General features: G+C 42.2%; 1 protein-coding gene across 3 annotated transcripts; it reads right to left on the minus strand.

Annotated features, from left to right (window-relative positions):
- Window positions 1–6,327: 6,327 nt before the first annotated feature.
- On the minus strand, window positions 6,328–10,310 carry LOC127585781 (stanniocalcin-1-like). Of its 3 annotated transcripts, none has more exons than XR_007958601.1 (4): window positions 10,068–10,284; window positions 8,641–8,782; window positions 7,816–8,025; window positions 6,384–6,842 (listed from the first exon to the last, which is right to left on the minus strand). XR_007958601.1 is itself a non-coding variant. In XM_052043475.1 (4 exons), exons 1-3 carry the CDS (start codon window positions 10,225–10,227, stop codon window positions 7,850–7,852), a joined length of 474 nt encoding a protein of 157 aa, XP_051899435.1. In that variant the 5' UTR covers window positions 10,228–10,284; the 3' UTR covers window positions 6,384–6,842; window positions 7,816–7,849. The 3 variants fall into 3 exon arrangements, 2 of the variants coding, with proteins under 2 accessions (XP_051899448.1, XP_051899435.1); XM_052043475.1 differs by having other exon boundaries at window positions 7,816–8,021; XM_052043488.1 differs by lacking the exon at window positions 7,816–8,025 and having other exon boundaries at window positions 6,328–6,842; window positions 10,068–10,310.
- Window positions 10,311–15,761: the final 5,451 nt, after the last annotated feature.

Consider the following 15,761-nt stretch of genomic DNA (forward strand, 5'->3'; position numbering starts at 1 on the left):
ATACAGCACAATACAGGCCCTTTGGCCCACCATGTTGTGCCGACCTTTAAACCATGCCTAAGACTATCTAACCCCTTCCTCCCACTTGTCCCCCTATTCTAAATTCCTCCATATACTTATCTAACAATCTCTTGAACTTGACCAACGTATCTGCCTCCACCACTACCCCAGGCAGCGCATTCCATGCACCAACCATTCTCTGGGTGAAAAACCTCTCTCTGATATCTCCCTTGAACTTCCCACCCATTAATTTAAAGCCATGCCCTCTTGTATTGAGCATTGGTGCCCTGGCAAAGAGGCGCTGGCTGTCTACTCTATCTATTCCTCTTAATATTTTGTATACCTCTATCATATCTCCTCTCATCCTCCTTCTCTCTGAAGAGTAAAGCCCTAGCTCCCTTATTCTCTCCTCATAATCCATACTCTCCAATCCAGGAAGCATCCTGGTAAATCTCGTCTGCACCCTTTCCAACGTTTCCACATCCTTCCTATAATGAGGCAACCAGAACTGGACACAGTACTCCATGTTCTTGAACATTGTTGAATGTGGTATGAGCCAGGGTACAAGAACCAAGTGCATTTGTGAATACATAGCAGTGCTGGGGAAACTGGTGGATAGAATTTGTCACAGCTAATTGGAATGTGTTTACAGCAGTGGATTAAGCATGCAAAATTTCCACTGATTTGATTTGTGTCAGTGACACATCCTTTATTTAAATCTTGGTCAGAAACACCTAGAGGAATAAGTTGTAAGAACTTCTGCTGTAAGAGGGTGCAGTCTTGCGCATTTTGTATATTGTGCAGTGTTTTTAATCTTGAGCATTAATAAGAAATACTTCCTCCAGAGCCTACGGTTGAATTTCTAACCAAATCTGCTGTTGGGTATGGTTTGTCAATGGCTGCATTCCAGATGGAAGCTTCTGGCTGCAGCAGACTCTCTTGCTGAATTGGACTTGCAGCTCCTCAAATTTAGGCTGAGATTTTGGCTTTTGAAATTTGATTTATCAAGCCTTCAATTTTCATGCAACCTTCTGACTGTATTTGGACTAGTAACTATCTGATTTCATCTGGTTGAGATGGCTTTAATCAAAGCCTGGTTAGTCTTGCCTACCTGTCACTTTAAAGAAGTTGCCCATCAACTGTTATAACATGACCAGTCAGTTTCAAATCGTATTCTTTCCTGGATTGATTTCTAGGCCCATGAACAGTAACGTTGACACATATGTGATCATCGGATTTTTACATGTGTCAGAATTAGCACTTAATTACAACCTCAGATTGTGCAGACATCTGTGACATGGCTGATATTTGGATATGGTTAGAACGTGCTGCTGCTTCTCCTCACACCTGTAGGAAGTAACTGATCAAGAGGAAGTGGGAATGCCTTGACTTGTGAACTTTGTCTCCTTCCAGGGAAAACGATTCATCAAAGATTTCCTGAAGTGCAGTGCCATTGGGATCAAGTCCAGATTCAGCAGCAGTGTTACCAGATGTGCTGCAGTGTAAAGGATCCTTGTTCATGTGCAAGCAAAATGTTACCAGCAACATAACATCTGTGCTGCAGCAAAGAGCAATATTGATGCTTTAACAGAATGCATTTACATGGGTGAGTAAATATTGATTTCTTTGCATGTACTCACCACCATATATCAACCAAACACTGAATCCATTTGTTGGCATGGGTAAATTTGTACTAATTGCCTCAACTTTGTTGCCAGAATTTGGCTCATTGGCACTTGGTGTCACATGGATTCATTTAATAGGCCAATCTGTTTTTGGGGCAGGTGATGGAGCAGTATTATGAAGTGTACTTACTGTCAAAACCAGACCTTTCCACTTGAATTTGAATGTCTTCAGCATAATATGAAAGATGTTTCAGATACCGTAACTTCAACCACTGAGCTGCTTGCTTACTGGCCTCTCAGATAAAATGTGTAATTGAAGTGGGAGTTCTTGATTTCTTTCGCAGTTTGGAACAGAACAATTTCTCTTGCTAAAGCTCTGACATAAACCAACATTTCAGGACTGAACTTTGCAATTGCCCTTGTTTTTCCAACCAAGTGAGGGTCTGTCTACCATGGCTCAGAACTTTGATCGAAGCATCCTAGGTGAAATTTGGAATACAGCTCTAGGAACTTCAATTCCTAGAATTTTGGTGCCATATTTCCAATAGACCAAGATCCTTCCAAATGTTACAATGCACAACTCTGTCCCAGATTAGTTTATCTGAAGCCTCTCACTGTGTTCTATACATGACAGTGAAGGAACTAGTAACACTTTAGGGAAGGAAGGTGCTCAAACCATAAATGATAAATTTACTCTCCATTAACACTGGGGGCAACGTTACCGGGAAAGCCCAGCACACCCCCTTCTTCCCCCAACCACCCACAAATACAGAGGTTGTGATGCCAATGTTGCAGGCCCAACAAATGTGAGACACATGGCTGATTTCCTATGAAAGAAATGATACCTGAGGCTGTTTCTTGGACATGGATAGCACTTGACAATTAGACGTGTTGCAGAATGTATTAATCATAAATTATCCTACATGGTCTACTTGAAACCATTGCAACTGCCATTAGTTGTCTGGTCCAAATGTAATAATGCATAATTCCTCTATTTAGCAGGGCATATTTGGAATATGGAAAGATCCTGTTTGACTGTGGTAACAGCATTACTGTTGCCAGAAGAAGCTGTCTACAATCTTGACTTGGTTCATCAGTCAGCATTTTGAGGCAATTATTGCAAGATTCTTGTATCATGATGGAGAAAATAACACCATCTATTTCTGAAGGACATGTTCAATTAGATGACAATTAGAAATGAGGAAACTAAGGAGTCTAGATATGGGTTTGTTCAAATATTGTTGTGGTATTCAGTAATGATGTGGTCCAAGTGCATTTGAATTGTTTACCATGAATGTCTGGAATTAGTGAATTTGAAGTCATTCTCACCTGTGTGATCAAAACTTCTGAAATTAGTACTTGATCCTTATTTCAAATGTCATCATTATTTTCAGATTTATTGTAAGAACAGGAAAAGTTGAACAAAGGTTTTCTTACGCAACTTTAGTCTATTAAACTTTAATTGAGAAGGAACAAATATTTTGTCCTTTTTTTGGCTGAAATCATTTGCAATGGTTTAATTGGGATTCTAGGAGTAGAAGAAGTGAAACTTATTCCAACAAAATTATAGTGTGCCACTGTCTGAGCTGAACATGTAAAACCTTTTAAACAAAAGCTATGCAGTTGGCAAATGTGGGGAATTTTCACTTGTCATAACACTGAGGCTGCAACTGTGCTGGTCTTCAAGAATTGGAGAGTTATTACAAAAACTATCCTTTGCATTGTGTTTTAAAGCATGCAGTGGAGTGGTTCATAATTCTGGCCTGGAACCTGTCAGGGTTCCCAGTGCTTAATGGTCTGATTTGACATCAGTGAGCTGCAGTGCATGGAGAGAGTGACAATTTTGATATTGTTAATGCAAAAATAAATATCTCACAAGGAATTTTTGATTTGAACACCTACTTTCCCCCTCCCTGATTATCCTACAGTACTTATAACTGCATTACAAAGTTGTTTAGAGGGTTAACCCAGGAATATGAAATTTATGTAATACAGAAATATGTATAACTGGAAACAAAAGCACACTTTTCAATTAAAAATTACACATTGGTTACTTGATTGAGAGGACAGAAGGTAGTTTCTGATACAACAAAATTCTTTCTCTCATTTATTCCAGAAATGCATACTCCTGTGTTCTAACAATTTGTAATAGTAATGGCTCTCAAACTGTGGAAGTCTTTCAGTTCTACTACATAAGCAGTTCAGCATTTACAGAGATCTGATCACATCTCTAATTTGACAGAAGAAGCAAGTGCAGGGTTGGGGGCTCTCTCATGCAAGATCCACAAACAAGACTCTGCTGGTAGGCCCATTGTTTCTGTCTGTTCTTGCCCAACTGAACTTACCTCCTCATACTTTGACTCCATCCTACCTTCCCTTGGGGGAGAGCCAATCCACCACCAGGGGGAAGAGCGAGTTCAGGTGCAACGTGCAAGTAAACAGTGGGTAGAGACTGTCCCAGACATGGACAGGGCAATAGCTGAGGATTGTGGGGGACATGAGGCAGGAGATTTGTTCACCTGTCTGCTTTAGGTCTCCCATGTTGCCAGGTGTGTTTTTCTGCAGATTGAGGAGTGGGGGTGGATACTATGTTTCTAACTTGGTTAATGGTAGACTGCTACTTGCCCACCTGTCTCTATTTCACCCTTGACACCACTTGGCTGATCGACGTATGGATGCAGACTCGTTGCAAGTAAGGGCAAGGTGCTTCTATCAGGCTTGCTTGATGAATAGTGATAATCTGATTCGTGGTGTTCATGTGTGGCAGAAGTCCTAACTACTAAAAGTACTTGCATGTTTTCACAAGTGCCACTTCTAATGATGCTGCTGTCTTCATTATGATACAGAAAACAAACACTGATTGTAATGCTGTTTACACCAAAACTCACAAAATGACATCGGTACATGAGTAGTTTTGTTTTGGTCCTTCTGAACCTGTTTTGCCATTCATTGATCAAGGCAGCCCATCTACCTCAGTGCCATTTTCCAGCTTTATCCTCGTATCCCAAGGTTCCGACAAAGCATTGAATGAATTCAATGGATAATGATTGACACTACACTTAGAAGTCAAGGCTTTGGCACTAAGTGGAGAATTTTTCCAGTCTTTGTTTTAGATGCCTACTCTTGGTTCTAGTCTTTACATCCAGGAGAGATATGCCCCCTGCAGCTGTTGAGCCCTATCAAAAGCTTCAGTGAGCTATCTCCACATTCTTAACTTTCAAAAAAGGCTGAGTACATTCAATCCTTGTGTAGCAAAACTGCCATCCTTGGAGCTAACTCAGTGAATTTTTCCTGCAGTTGCTTTCCATCATGTGTCTGTAAACATTGGTGACAGTCTTTGGAGACCTGCTGAATTTCCTGATCCTTCTGAGGAAGTCAAGGTGCTGGTGTGCTTCTTGGCTATGGTGTCTATGTTGTTGGACCACATCAAGTTACTGATGACGTTTATAATCAAGGAACTTAAAGCTCTTAGCCACCTCAGCACCATTGATACAAACAGGGGTATGTACTCCTCCCTGAAGTCATTGACCAGCTCTTTCATTTTCCTGACATTGAGGTAAAGCTTAATGTTTTGACACCATAGCACCAGATTCTCTTTCTCCTTCCCATACTCCACCTCACTGAGATTTGGCTCACTACATTGATGTAAACCATCTCCCTAATGCTTGATGCACTTAACTTGCAGTTAAAGACAAATGTTCTGTTGGTATTTGAGTAATATTGTTTCTACTACATTTTAGTGTGAGCCCCCAAAGATCATGAGCAGGCTACTTGTTTTCAAAATTTAAATATACTAGTTCTTTTTATTTGGACCAATGTCTCCATACTTACATTCATTATAATTTGTTTTCTACAAGTTTATTCAATCTGTGACCCTTCCCAATTTATGATCTCATTTAGACAAATTGCTACCTACTAATCCTTATACCTCCAGAAAATTTTAATACACGTTTCACTGTCACTAACATAATGAATGGCTGAGGGACCTTGCTGGATTTTTCTGGGATCATGGGCTAAATTGTGCTGATCCTAGTCTGTGCCATATTTGCAACCTTGGTTGCACCAAGTTTAGTGACTGTGGCTCTGAACTGCAAACATCACCACCACAATCCACAGTGTACTGCTGGCAGTAATAGGATCACACAAAATGGGAATCAACACCCTGCCCAAGGATTACACTGAGAAACTTTTGATCATTTGTCTCAACTAACATGGTTGTCATGAAGATTCGGAAATATTTAAAATACATGACAGATTTGAAGACAATGAAAATGTTAATTCAAAATAAATGCATGTTGCAACAATTGAAATACCTAAACATACTTTTGCAATGAATGTTTGCAACAATAGTGAATGAGTCTACACTACCCCCCAATGGCTGGAATACTCAAGGGTGAGCATGGGAGGGGAACACTGTTCAAATATCAAATAAGGAATATCTGATTTGTTCTGTTCAAAACAAGTTGTCACTCCATACACTGCAGCTGACTGATGCCAAATCAGAGCATTATGCACAGGGAACTCCAAGCAGGTTGCAAGCCAGAATTGTGACCCAATCCCACATCCTTCCAAAGCAAAATTATCCCTTGCAATGACTCTCCCCATGAAGACTAGTACAGTTGCAGGTCTGAAAGTTTTGCCAGCTGAAAAACTACCAATTTAACCAATGCAAATAGTTTAGAAAAGAATCAATACCACATTGAAATCAACCAGTACATCATGTTTAATGGAATAAAGATGCATGAGTAAATATTTGTACAACATTTTTCTAGTTTTTGCAATAAATCTGCAAATAATGAAGTCAAAACTTGAGGTAGAATGTGCTAATAGCAACTGAAAACATCCAGGGAGATTAATGGCATTTGAAATGAGGACCAAGTACAATTTCAGGAGAGGACAACTTCAAAATTCATGAACACCAGATATTCATGACAAACAAGTCAAGTGTACTAATACCTTCTCATTGTATAGCACAACATTAGTCCCATATCTGGGCTCCTTATTTTCTTCATTTCCAATTGTCATCTTGAGTGGTATTGTCATCAGGTAGAACAAAACCTTCAGTAATAGTTGTTTTCTCCATTGTGGTACAAGAATCTTGCACTAATTCCCTCAAGATGCTCAAAGATGAACCAAGTCGAGACTGAAGACAACTTCTTATGGCAACAGTAATGTCATTACCACAGTCAAACAGGAACCTCATATTCCAAGTATGCCCTGTTAAATACAGGAATTATACATTACATTTGGATCAGGCAACTCATGGCAGTTAAAGGGTTTAAATTGGACCATGTAGGATAATGATCAATATATTCAGCAACAAAACTGATAGTAAAGACTTCTCCATGTCTGAGAAGAACATCCAGGAGTCTCAGCTCAATGCAAATTAGCCACATGTCACAAATTTGTTAAGTCTGCAACATAGGCACCACAAGCATTGTGGTGGTGGTGGTGGTGGTGGGGGGGGGGGGGGGGGTTGGAAGCTCAGTAACTTGGCTCCAGGTGGTAGTGGTGTGATTTTAAAATCACTTCAAAGCTCCATGCACAGTTCTTCCCTGAAAGAGTGACAAGTTTCTTCAGCTGAGTGTTCATGGACTCAAAGCCAGAGGCTCCAATTAAACTAATTTGGGACAGAGTTGGGCATGGAATCATTTGGAAGGATTTATCAGAAGTGTGGCTCACCAGAACGCCAGGAATTGAAGTTGCTAGGAATGTGTGCCAAATGTTACCTGGGATTGTTTGATCAAAGTTCTGAACTATAGTAGACAGACCTGTCACTGACTTGAAAAAAAGTCAGGGGGAACTGCAGAGTTCAGTCTTGTAATGTTTATCAAGTCAGAGCTTTGCTTTTGCTAAAGTCATTCTCTTATAAATTGCTTAAGAACAAGAATTCCCACTTAAATTACACATTGTAACTCAAGCCAAAAGCTAGCATCTCAGTGGTTGAAGCTGACTTTGAAACATTTTGTATTATGCTGAAGGCATTGAAATTCAAGTGGAAAGGTCTGGTTTTGAAAGCAAGCACACTCCATAATACTCTTCCCCACCTGCCCCCAAAACATTGTCCTGTTAAATGCTGGACAGGACATCAAGTGCCAATGAGGCAACTAAGTTCACCTATTCCAACAAACTGAGTGTTTGGTTGATTTGTAGCAGTGACAACATGCAGTTTAAATTAATATTTACTCACTCATTCAAATGTATTTTGTTAAGATCAATCATGTTCACTGAAGCATCAATATTGCTGTTTGCTGCAGCACAGATGTTATGTTGCTGTTAACATTTTCCTTGCACATGAAAAAGGATTCTTTGCACTGCAGCACATCTGGTAACACTACTGCTGAATCTGGACTTGATCCCAATGGCACTGACTTCAGGAAATCTTTGATGAATTGTCTTCCTTGGAAGGAGACAAAGTACACAAGTCAAGGCATTCCCACTTCCTCTTGGTCAGTTACCATTTCATACACTGGTGTGAAGAGAAGCAGCAGCACATTCTAACCACATCAGCTATTCAGTTTGAATGTATTGACTCAAAACTAATGTCCACCTAGCAAACTAAGTTAATCCATTGCAGAGATTGAGGCCTTGAGTGCAAGTATTCAAATTGGCCCTTCCAGCAGTTTGAAACACCTCAGCAGTGTTAGGTCTTCTCATCCCAAAGGCACCCAGCTCAAAAAGCAGCAGAGGACTTTGGCCCACACAATGAACATTTAATTCCAATCCTAGTAACTTTGGAATTCAAGACACATGTACCATTCCAAGCCCCCCTTTTTATAAGCAGAAGATATCTTAATGTTTTCTTCACTATGACTTGCAACAGCAACTGTGGATAGGGACTGAATCACAATTGTCCTCCTTTAAGTCAATTTACTACACCTCAATCTTAAATTAGGGCTCAGTCTTGATGTTTGAAATTATACCTAGGTGCAAAATGATTCATGACCAGAAAAATGAATGACTCAGTATTCAAGTTGGAGTGACTAATCACAATGTCTCCAAAAAAAAAACTTACCCATACATCAAAATTGCCTGCATTCTGAAGTCTGTGCAGATTTCATACAAGTTGTCATCTAGATGACATGTTGTGTATTCCAGACATGCATAAGTATCACATCCCACATCTGATACCTGGTGCAGACAGGAGTTTATTTCAACTGTTGGAAGCAGAAGGGTTTCCTCAATTATCAAAAAAATGCTGTTTTTCTACCACTGAGTATTAAAACAAAGTATATATTAAGCAGATCCAAAATATACATCCAAATACTTATGTACAACTCTGCATTCCACATAACTCCCCTGTCTGAGGGGGGTCAAAACAGGGAAATACCAATTAGTCTGACCACAGTGGAGGGGAGTCTAAAGTGAAGGCTGCAACAATAAAAAACCTTGGAGAACAAGATTCAGCAAAGGAAGTATAGAATAATCATGTTTGACTGATGCACTGGAGTCCTTGGACAATGCAACTGATGGAATAGATAAGGGGGAAGCCAGTGGATGTATATTTGGATTTTCAGTCTTTCAGTGACCAGCTGACACAATTAGAGAACAGTTCAAGGGAAGTACTGACATGGATTGAGAAGTGGCTCAGACAATGGAAAATGGTGATAAATCTGAGTGGGAGGCCAGGGCAGGTGGTGCAAAGGAACATGTGGGCGCAGCAACCGACCTGCAAGGATTTGACTAAATAACCTGGTGTTCCCCTCCTCCCCCAGATTTGGGGATACGAAAGCTGTTGGGATTGAGAGTCAGGTTTCCCTAGTGGTAGAGGTTTCAAAAGGGGATATGAACAAGATTAGAGAGTGGCCAAGAACTAAAATCTCTCCTGGATGAATAGATAGTATTGCATTCATTAAAGTAAATGGATTTCTAGAACGATAGGATGTTATTAGTGTGGGAAGGCACTGAGGTAGATGGACGGCTTTAATTAATGAATAGCAGAACAGGCTAAAAGTGAACCTTAAACAAAATACAACACACCAAACGACTTGAGTGCCGGAGTAATCATACACAGGTTTTGTTGCTCACCATAAAAACAATCATTCGACCTGGCACACACTGAAACACGAGTTTACTATCCATAGTCGGAACTTGTGCCATGAACGAATAACATTCAGATCGACTTAACCCTCGTCATCAAACAATCCTGATGCTATTATCCTTTTCGTCATTTGAGCGACTCCGTCTCCATGCATAGATGAGCCACATGGTGTAAGTGACAAAATAAAAACAGGCGGGCAATGAGATTACACAGGCACCAAGCTAATTTCGGAAGTACCCCACCCGCCTCCATTATCTCAACACCTCCCGCAGAAAGACTAGAATGTGGAAGACCCAAAGCAGACCGGTGAACACATCTCCTGCTTCAGGTCCCGCACACCCTGCAGCATTCCCCGGTTGTAGCCCAGTCCGTGTCCGGGACAGCCTCTGCCCTCCGCTCACCTGCACGTTGCGGGTGCAGTCGCTCTTCCCCCAGGGCGGCGGCGGCGGCGGCGGCGGAGCGGCTCTTCCCCAGCGGCTCAGTCACATCAGCAGCCCCCACAGCAGTGAGCAGACAGCTCAGGGTGAAAAGTAACAGCAACACGCGAGCCTCCAGCTGCATGGAAGGGTGACAATTCAGAGAGAATCAAAGATTAGGTCTGAAATAGTTTTTTTTTAATCCTGAGAAGCACCCAAACTACCTGTAACTTGGAATGCCCGGGTGAGACATTTTATACTATTTTCCCACGCCCCAAATCAACCGAACATTCAAATATACACGTGCAACTTTCAGGAATGTTCTGCTTTTAAAATGATCCCCAAGAATAGCACCAGTTTGTATCGCTTTTCTGCAACGTTGTGTTTCTCTTTAACGGATTCCTCAGATATTGGGTAATTAGGGATGGGTAATAAATGCAGGCAATGCTGGTTATTGCTACATCCGCGTGAATGAATATAAAGAAAACGACAGCCATATCGGCTCCTGCTAGTGAAGACTGTCTAATAAATGTGTCCTTTACACAGCGTTTCAGATGTGGTCTATCTTGGGCTTTATCTCATTGTAGCTAATTGCTAATTGGCTTATTGTTGTCACATGTACCGAGATACAGCGAAAAGGTTTGTTTGCATGCCATCGAACTGATCATTCCATGCATAAGCACAGTATATCAAGGTAGTACAAACGGAAATTACATCAGAATGCGGTGTTATAGTAACAGAATGCAGTTAGACAGTTAAGATGCAAGGACCATGATGAGGTAGACTGAGAGATCAAAAGTTCGTCTTTACCTTAGAAGAGGTCTGTTCAAGTGTCTTATCAGAGTGGGAGAGAAGATGTTCTTGAGCCTGCTGGTATGTATTCTCGCTTTTGGTTTCTGCCTAATGAAAGGGGAGAGAAACGAGAATGACCAGGGTGGGAGGGGGCTTGCATTCTTGTATTTTCCCAGAGCAGCAAATGTAGACAGATTCAATGGAGGAGATACTGTTTTTCCTGATAGACTGGGCTTTGTTCACATCCCTCTGCAACTTCTGGAGGTCTTGGTCAGAGCAGTTGCTATACCAAGTTGTGATGCATCTAGAAGGAATGCTTTCTCTGGTGCTTTTGTAAAAACAGTTGATGTTCATTGGGCACATGCAGGATTATCATAGCCTTCCAAGAAAGTAGAGGCACTGGTGTGCTTTCTTGGCCCATTTTCTATGTGGCTGGACCAGGTCAATTTATTAGTAATATTTACACTAGGAACTTGAAACTCAACCACCACCTCAGCACCATTGATACAGACAGGGGGCATGTACTCTGCCCTGCTTCCTGAAGTCATTGACCCGTTCTTTTGTTTTACTGATATTGAGGGAAACAATGTTGTCTTGACACCATGCTACTCGGTTTCACATCCCCTTCCTGTACTCTATCTCATCGTTGTTTCAGATCTGACCCTCTATGATGTTGTAAACCATCTCCATAATCCTCTATACACTAAAGTTGCATCTGTAGATGAAAATTCTTTTGCCATTATTGGTTAATGTGGCAGGTGGCAGAAACCTGTTGAGAAGCAGACTGAACAACTTGGGTCAGTATCACACAACAGTCAACTATGACAGACAGCTTAATGTGTACATCAGCCTCTCTGAGGTCAATAGCTCTGGGTAATGACATTGGTGTCACCACCTCAAAGGGGCTTCATCTAGCCGCCTTGTTTGGGGCTATGCTGATGCTGCATAAGGCCATGGGGAGGGCCGTAGGCCATGGTACACCCTCCTCGTGATACTTAGTCAGTCTTTGTTTAATAGTTCCACTCATCTGTTCCACCTGTGCTGATGGCTCTGGATGATGTGGACAGTGGAAGGAATGTTCAATGTTCATCAGTCGGCATAACTCCTGACATACGCTTCCAGTGAAGTGTGTCCCTTTGTCAGAGTCAATTCGACACAGCAATCCCCATCTCGTGATGTAGTCCTTGATACGAGTTTTTGTTGTATGTGTGGCAGTGGCTTTTCTTGCTGGAACAACCTCCACCCACCTTGAGAACTTGTCCACTATTACCAGTACGTCCAAGTATCCTTGGCACTTTGGTAGTGTAATGTAATCCACTTGTAGGTGCAATATAATAGCCCAGGTGGCACTGGAGCACTTAATTGTTGCAGCTTTTCTGCTGCTCCTGGGTTTGTTTTCAGCATCAAAATCAGAATCAGGTTTATTATCACTGACATAGGTCATGAAATGTGTTGTTTTGTAGCAGCAGTACAGTGCAAGACATAAAGACATAAAAATTATTACAAGTTGCAAAAATAAATAAATAGTGCAAAAGAGGAAGAATGAGGTAATGTTCGTGGGTTCATTGACCTTTCAGAAATCCGATGGCGGAGTGGAAGGAGCTGTTCCTGAAACATTGAGTGTGGGTCTTCAGGCTCCTGTACCTCCTCCCCGATGGTAGTAATGTGAAGAGGGCATGTCCCAGATGGTGACGGTCCTTAATGATGGATGCCCCCTTCCTGAGGCACCACCCCTTGAAGATGTCCTTGATGGCAGGGAGGTTGTGCCCGTGATTGAGCTGGCTGAGTCTACAAACTTCTGTAGCCTCTTTTGATCCTGTGCATTGCTGACATAACAAATCTCAAACTCCAAATGAAGTAGAGCCACTGATGTGCCTTCTTCGTGATGGTGTCAATGTGCTGGGCCCATGATAGGTCCTCTGAGATGTTGACTCCCAGAGACTTGAAGTTGCTCACCCTTTCCACTGCTGACCCCTCAATGAAGACTGGTGTACGTTCTCCCGACTTCCCCTTCCTGAAGTCCACAATCAGTTTCTTGGTCTTGCTGACATTGAGTGCGAGGTTGTTGTTGCAACACCACTCAACCAGCTGATCTCAGTGGTGTCATCAGTGAATTTATAGGCGGAGTTTGAGCTGTGTCTAGCTGCACAGTCATTAGTGACAGCATTGGGCTAACCACGCATACTTGAGGTACACCTGTGCTGTTTGTCAGTGAGGAGGAAATGATACTACCGCTCTGCACTGATCTGTATCAATTGTTTTCTGGCACGTCATGCATCTTTCCAATGTTTGTCGGGCTTGTGACATAACCTTTGGATTCCATCACATTGGGAGAATCTATGGTCACCTTTTCCACTCCAGTGTGTCCCTGGGAGTGGCACGTCATGCATCTTTCCAATGTTTGTCAGGCTTGTGACATAACCTTTGGATTCCATCACCATTGGGAGAATCTGTGATAATCTTTTCCACTCCAATGTGTCCCTGGCAGTGTATCTCCTGTGCCAAATAAGGAAGCAACATGGCTGGGGCTAACAGTCTGTGACTTGTGTCATATCTCCATGCTCTGTCATTGTTCAATTTCCCACCTTTCTCCATCTAGGACCGCTTCTCTTTGTTAGAGCATTGAGCTTGCATTTCTCGAATATCCTGTATGTTTGTCTGTGATAGGGAGTTCATGCTTGTTCTCACAACTTTAGTGGTCGAATTCTCTTCATTTATTCTTTTCATTCCTTCCTGTGCTACCTTTATTGCTGCCTCATCACCTAATGCATTTCTGTGGCTTTCAACTCTGTCCATTTTGGAGTAGCCTTTACATTTCAACACAGACACTTCTCACAGCAATTGTTTAAAATCCATTAATTCTTGTACCAACTGGCCAGTTTTGATTGCTGTTCCTACAGCCATAAGAAATTCCCCTTTGCCTCCATTGATTTCCGAAATCGTGAAAAACATCAAAAGCATGAGTCTGTGTAAGTGTTAGTTGATTTTTCTTCTGCTATCTAACAGGCCTCAATAAGGGCTTTTAGTTCTGCCTGTTGTGCAGAGGTACCAGGAGCCATTTGTCCTGATGCCAGCACTTCAGCTTCAGAGACAATAGCCCATCCGGCATTCTGACTCCTCCTTCAATCATCGAGGAGCCATCTGTGAAGAGAATGAGATCTGGGTTTGGTCGGGGCATTTCTTTGAGGTGGTTTGCATCTTCATGGCATGTTATTATCTTTGCACTGTCATGGTCATCATAGTCCCTCAACGGCAACAATGTAGCTGGGTTCACTGGACTCACTCACTGGATACCGATGTGAGGTGCCTCAAGAACAGTGGACCATTTGGACCACCGAACAGCCATTACTTAAGGCTGTATTCATTGCCAGTGAGGTGTGTACAGAGTGAGGACATCGAACATTCAAGACTTGATCAAGTACAATACTGGAAACAGCCATGACTGTCAGATAAGTTGCTCGTACTGCTTGCAAACACGAACTCCCTCCTAGTGCTACATTATCCAATTTGGCAGAATAATAGCTAATGGGACGCTGTTGGTCTCCATGTTCTTGAGTCAAAATTGCTGCCATATAGCCGAGTAAGGAGAATACATCGCATTCATGCTCATGTGCAGTGTCAGATGCAATCAAGACATCCACTTATTCTATAAGGGTCAAATCAATGGTTGGAAAGTTGCTCAGATGTTGCCTTAGAGCCATGTGGTAGGCAGTTGGCCTGTTGTGGAACCCTTGTGGCAGCTTCGTCCACTGGTATTGCTGTCCGTTGACTGTGAAAGCCAACCACAGTTGACATTCAGGCAGCAGGGGGACAGACCAGAACCCATTGGCCATGTCAATGACTGTCAAGCACTTGTGTGATGGTTTCATTGCACTGAAAATGGTTGATAGGTTGGCTGCTAGAGGGTTAATGTCAGTGCATTGATTGGCAACCCTATAATCCACTGTCAATCTCCAGGTGCTATTCACTTTCTTAACAGGCCAAACTGGACTGTTTGATGGACTGTGGGTTTTGACAAGAATTCCTCCAAGCTGATTAACCGCAGGTGAAATACCTTCCATAGATGTTTTGCTGAGAGGATATTGCTTAGTACATGGGGGCACCTACCTGTAAATGTGTGAGAGAGAGAGAGATTTCTTCATTAGTCACATGTAAATCGAAACACACAGTGAAATGCATCTTTGCATTGAATGTTCTGGGGACAGACAGAGTCCATTTCCAGCAGGCCACAGTCATTTTTGTCTTTTGACCACATTGGGTGGTTTGTTAGTTCAGATTCGACCAAACACTTCAGATTCCTGTCAACCTTCCCCTTCACGAACTCAAGGCTGGAATTTCAGGTCAACAAAACATCCATTCCAAGCAGAGGTTGTGAGATGTCTCCCAACCAAAATTGTATTTTTTGTAGACGAGGACCAAGCTGCACTTCAACTGGTCGGCTTTTGGTTTGAGTCACTTTGTCCTCCAGCACCATGTGCATCTCTGCAAATATTGGTCAGTGTACTTTGCATTTTTTGCAATGGTTTTGGTTCTACACATTAGCTCAGCCCTGGTATCTAATAAGAATTCAATACATTCAATCAGTGGTGTAACATTGCCTGCATGTTAACTTCACTCTTAGATTTCTGCAAATCTCTATGGATGTACGTTGGAGAGCATCCTGAGTGGTTGCATCACAGCCTGGTACGGTGGCTCCAATACACAGGATCACAAGAACTGCAGAGGGTTGTAGACTTAGCCAGCTCCAGCATGAGCACAACCCTCCCCACCATCAAGGACATCTTCAAGAGGTGGTGTCTCAAGAGGGTGGCATCCATCACTTAGGATCCTCACCATCCGGGACATCTGGCATTGCCTGCATGTATTACCCATTCCCAATTGCCCAAG

Source organism: Pristis pectinata, chromosome 2 (genome assembly GCF_009764475.1).
Source record: "Pristis pectinata isolate sPriPec2 chromosome 2, sPriPec2.1.pri, whole genome shotgun sequence".
NCBI classification, from domain to species: domain Eukaryota; kingdom Metazoa; phylum Chordata; class Chondrichthyes; order Rhinopristiformes; family Pristidae; genus Pristis; species Pristis pectinata.

Bases quoted from the DNA above. Each gene is read 5' to 3' on its own strand.
- LOC127585781 (XM_052043475.1), bottom strand. From the start codon at position 10,227: ATGCAGCTGGAGGCTCGCGTGTTGCTGTTACTTTTCACCCTGAGCTGT. The intron at 8,783-10,067 runs GTGAGCGGAGGG...TGCTTCCAACAG, and splicing joins ACTGCACCCGCAACGTGCAG to TTGAAATAAACTCCTGTCTG. The intron at 8,022-8,640 runs GTAAGTTTTTTT...CTTCCAAGGAAG, and splicing joins CAGGCAATTTTGATGTATGG to ACAATTCATCAAAGATTTCC.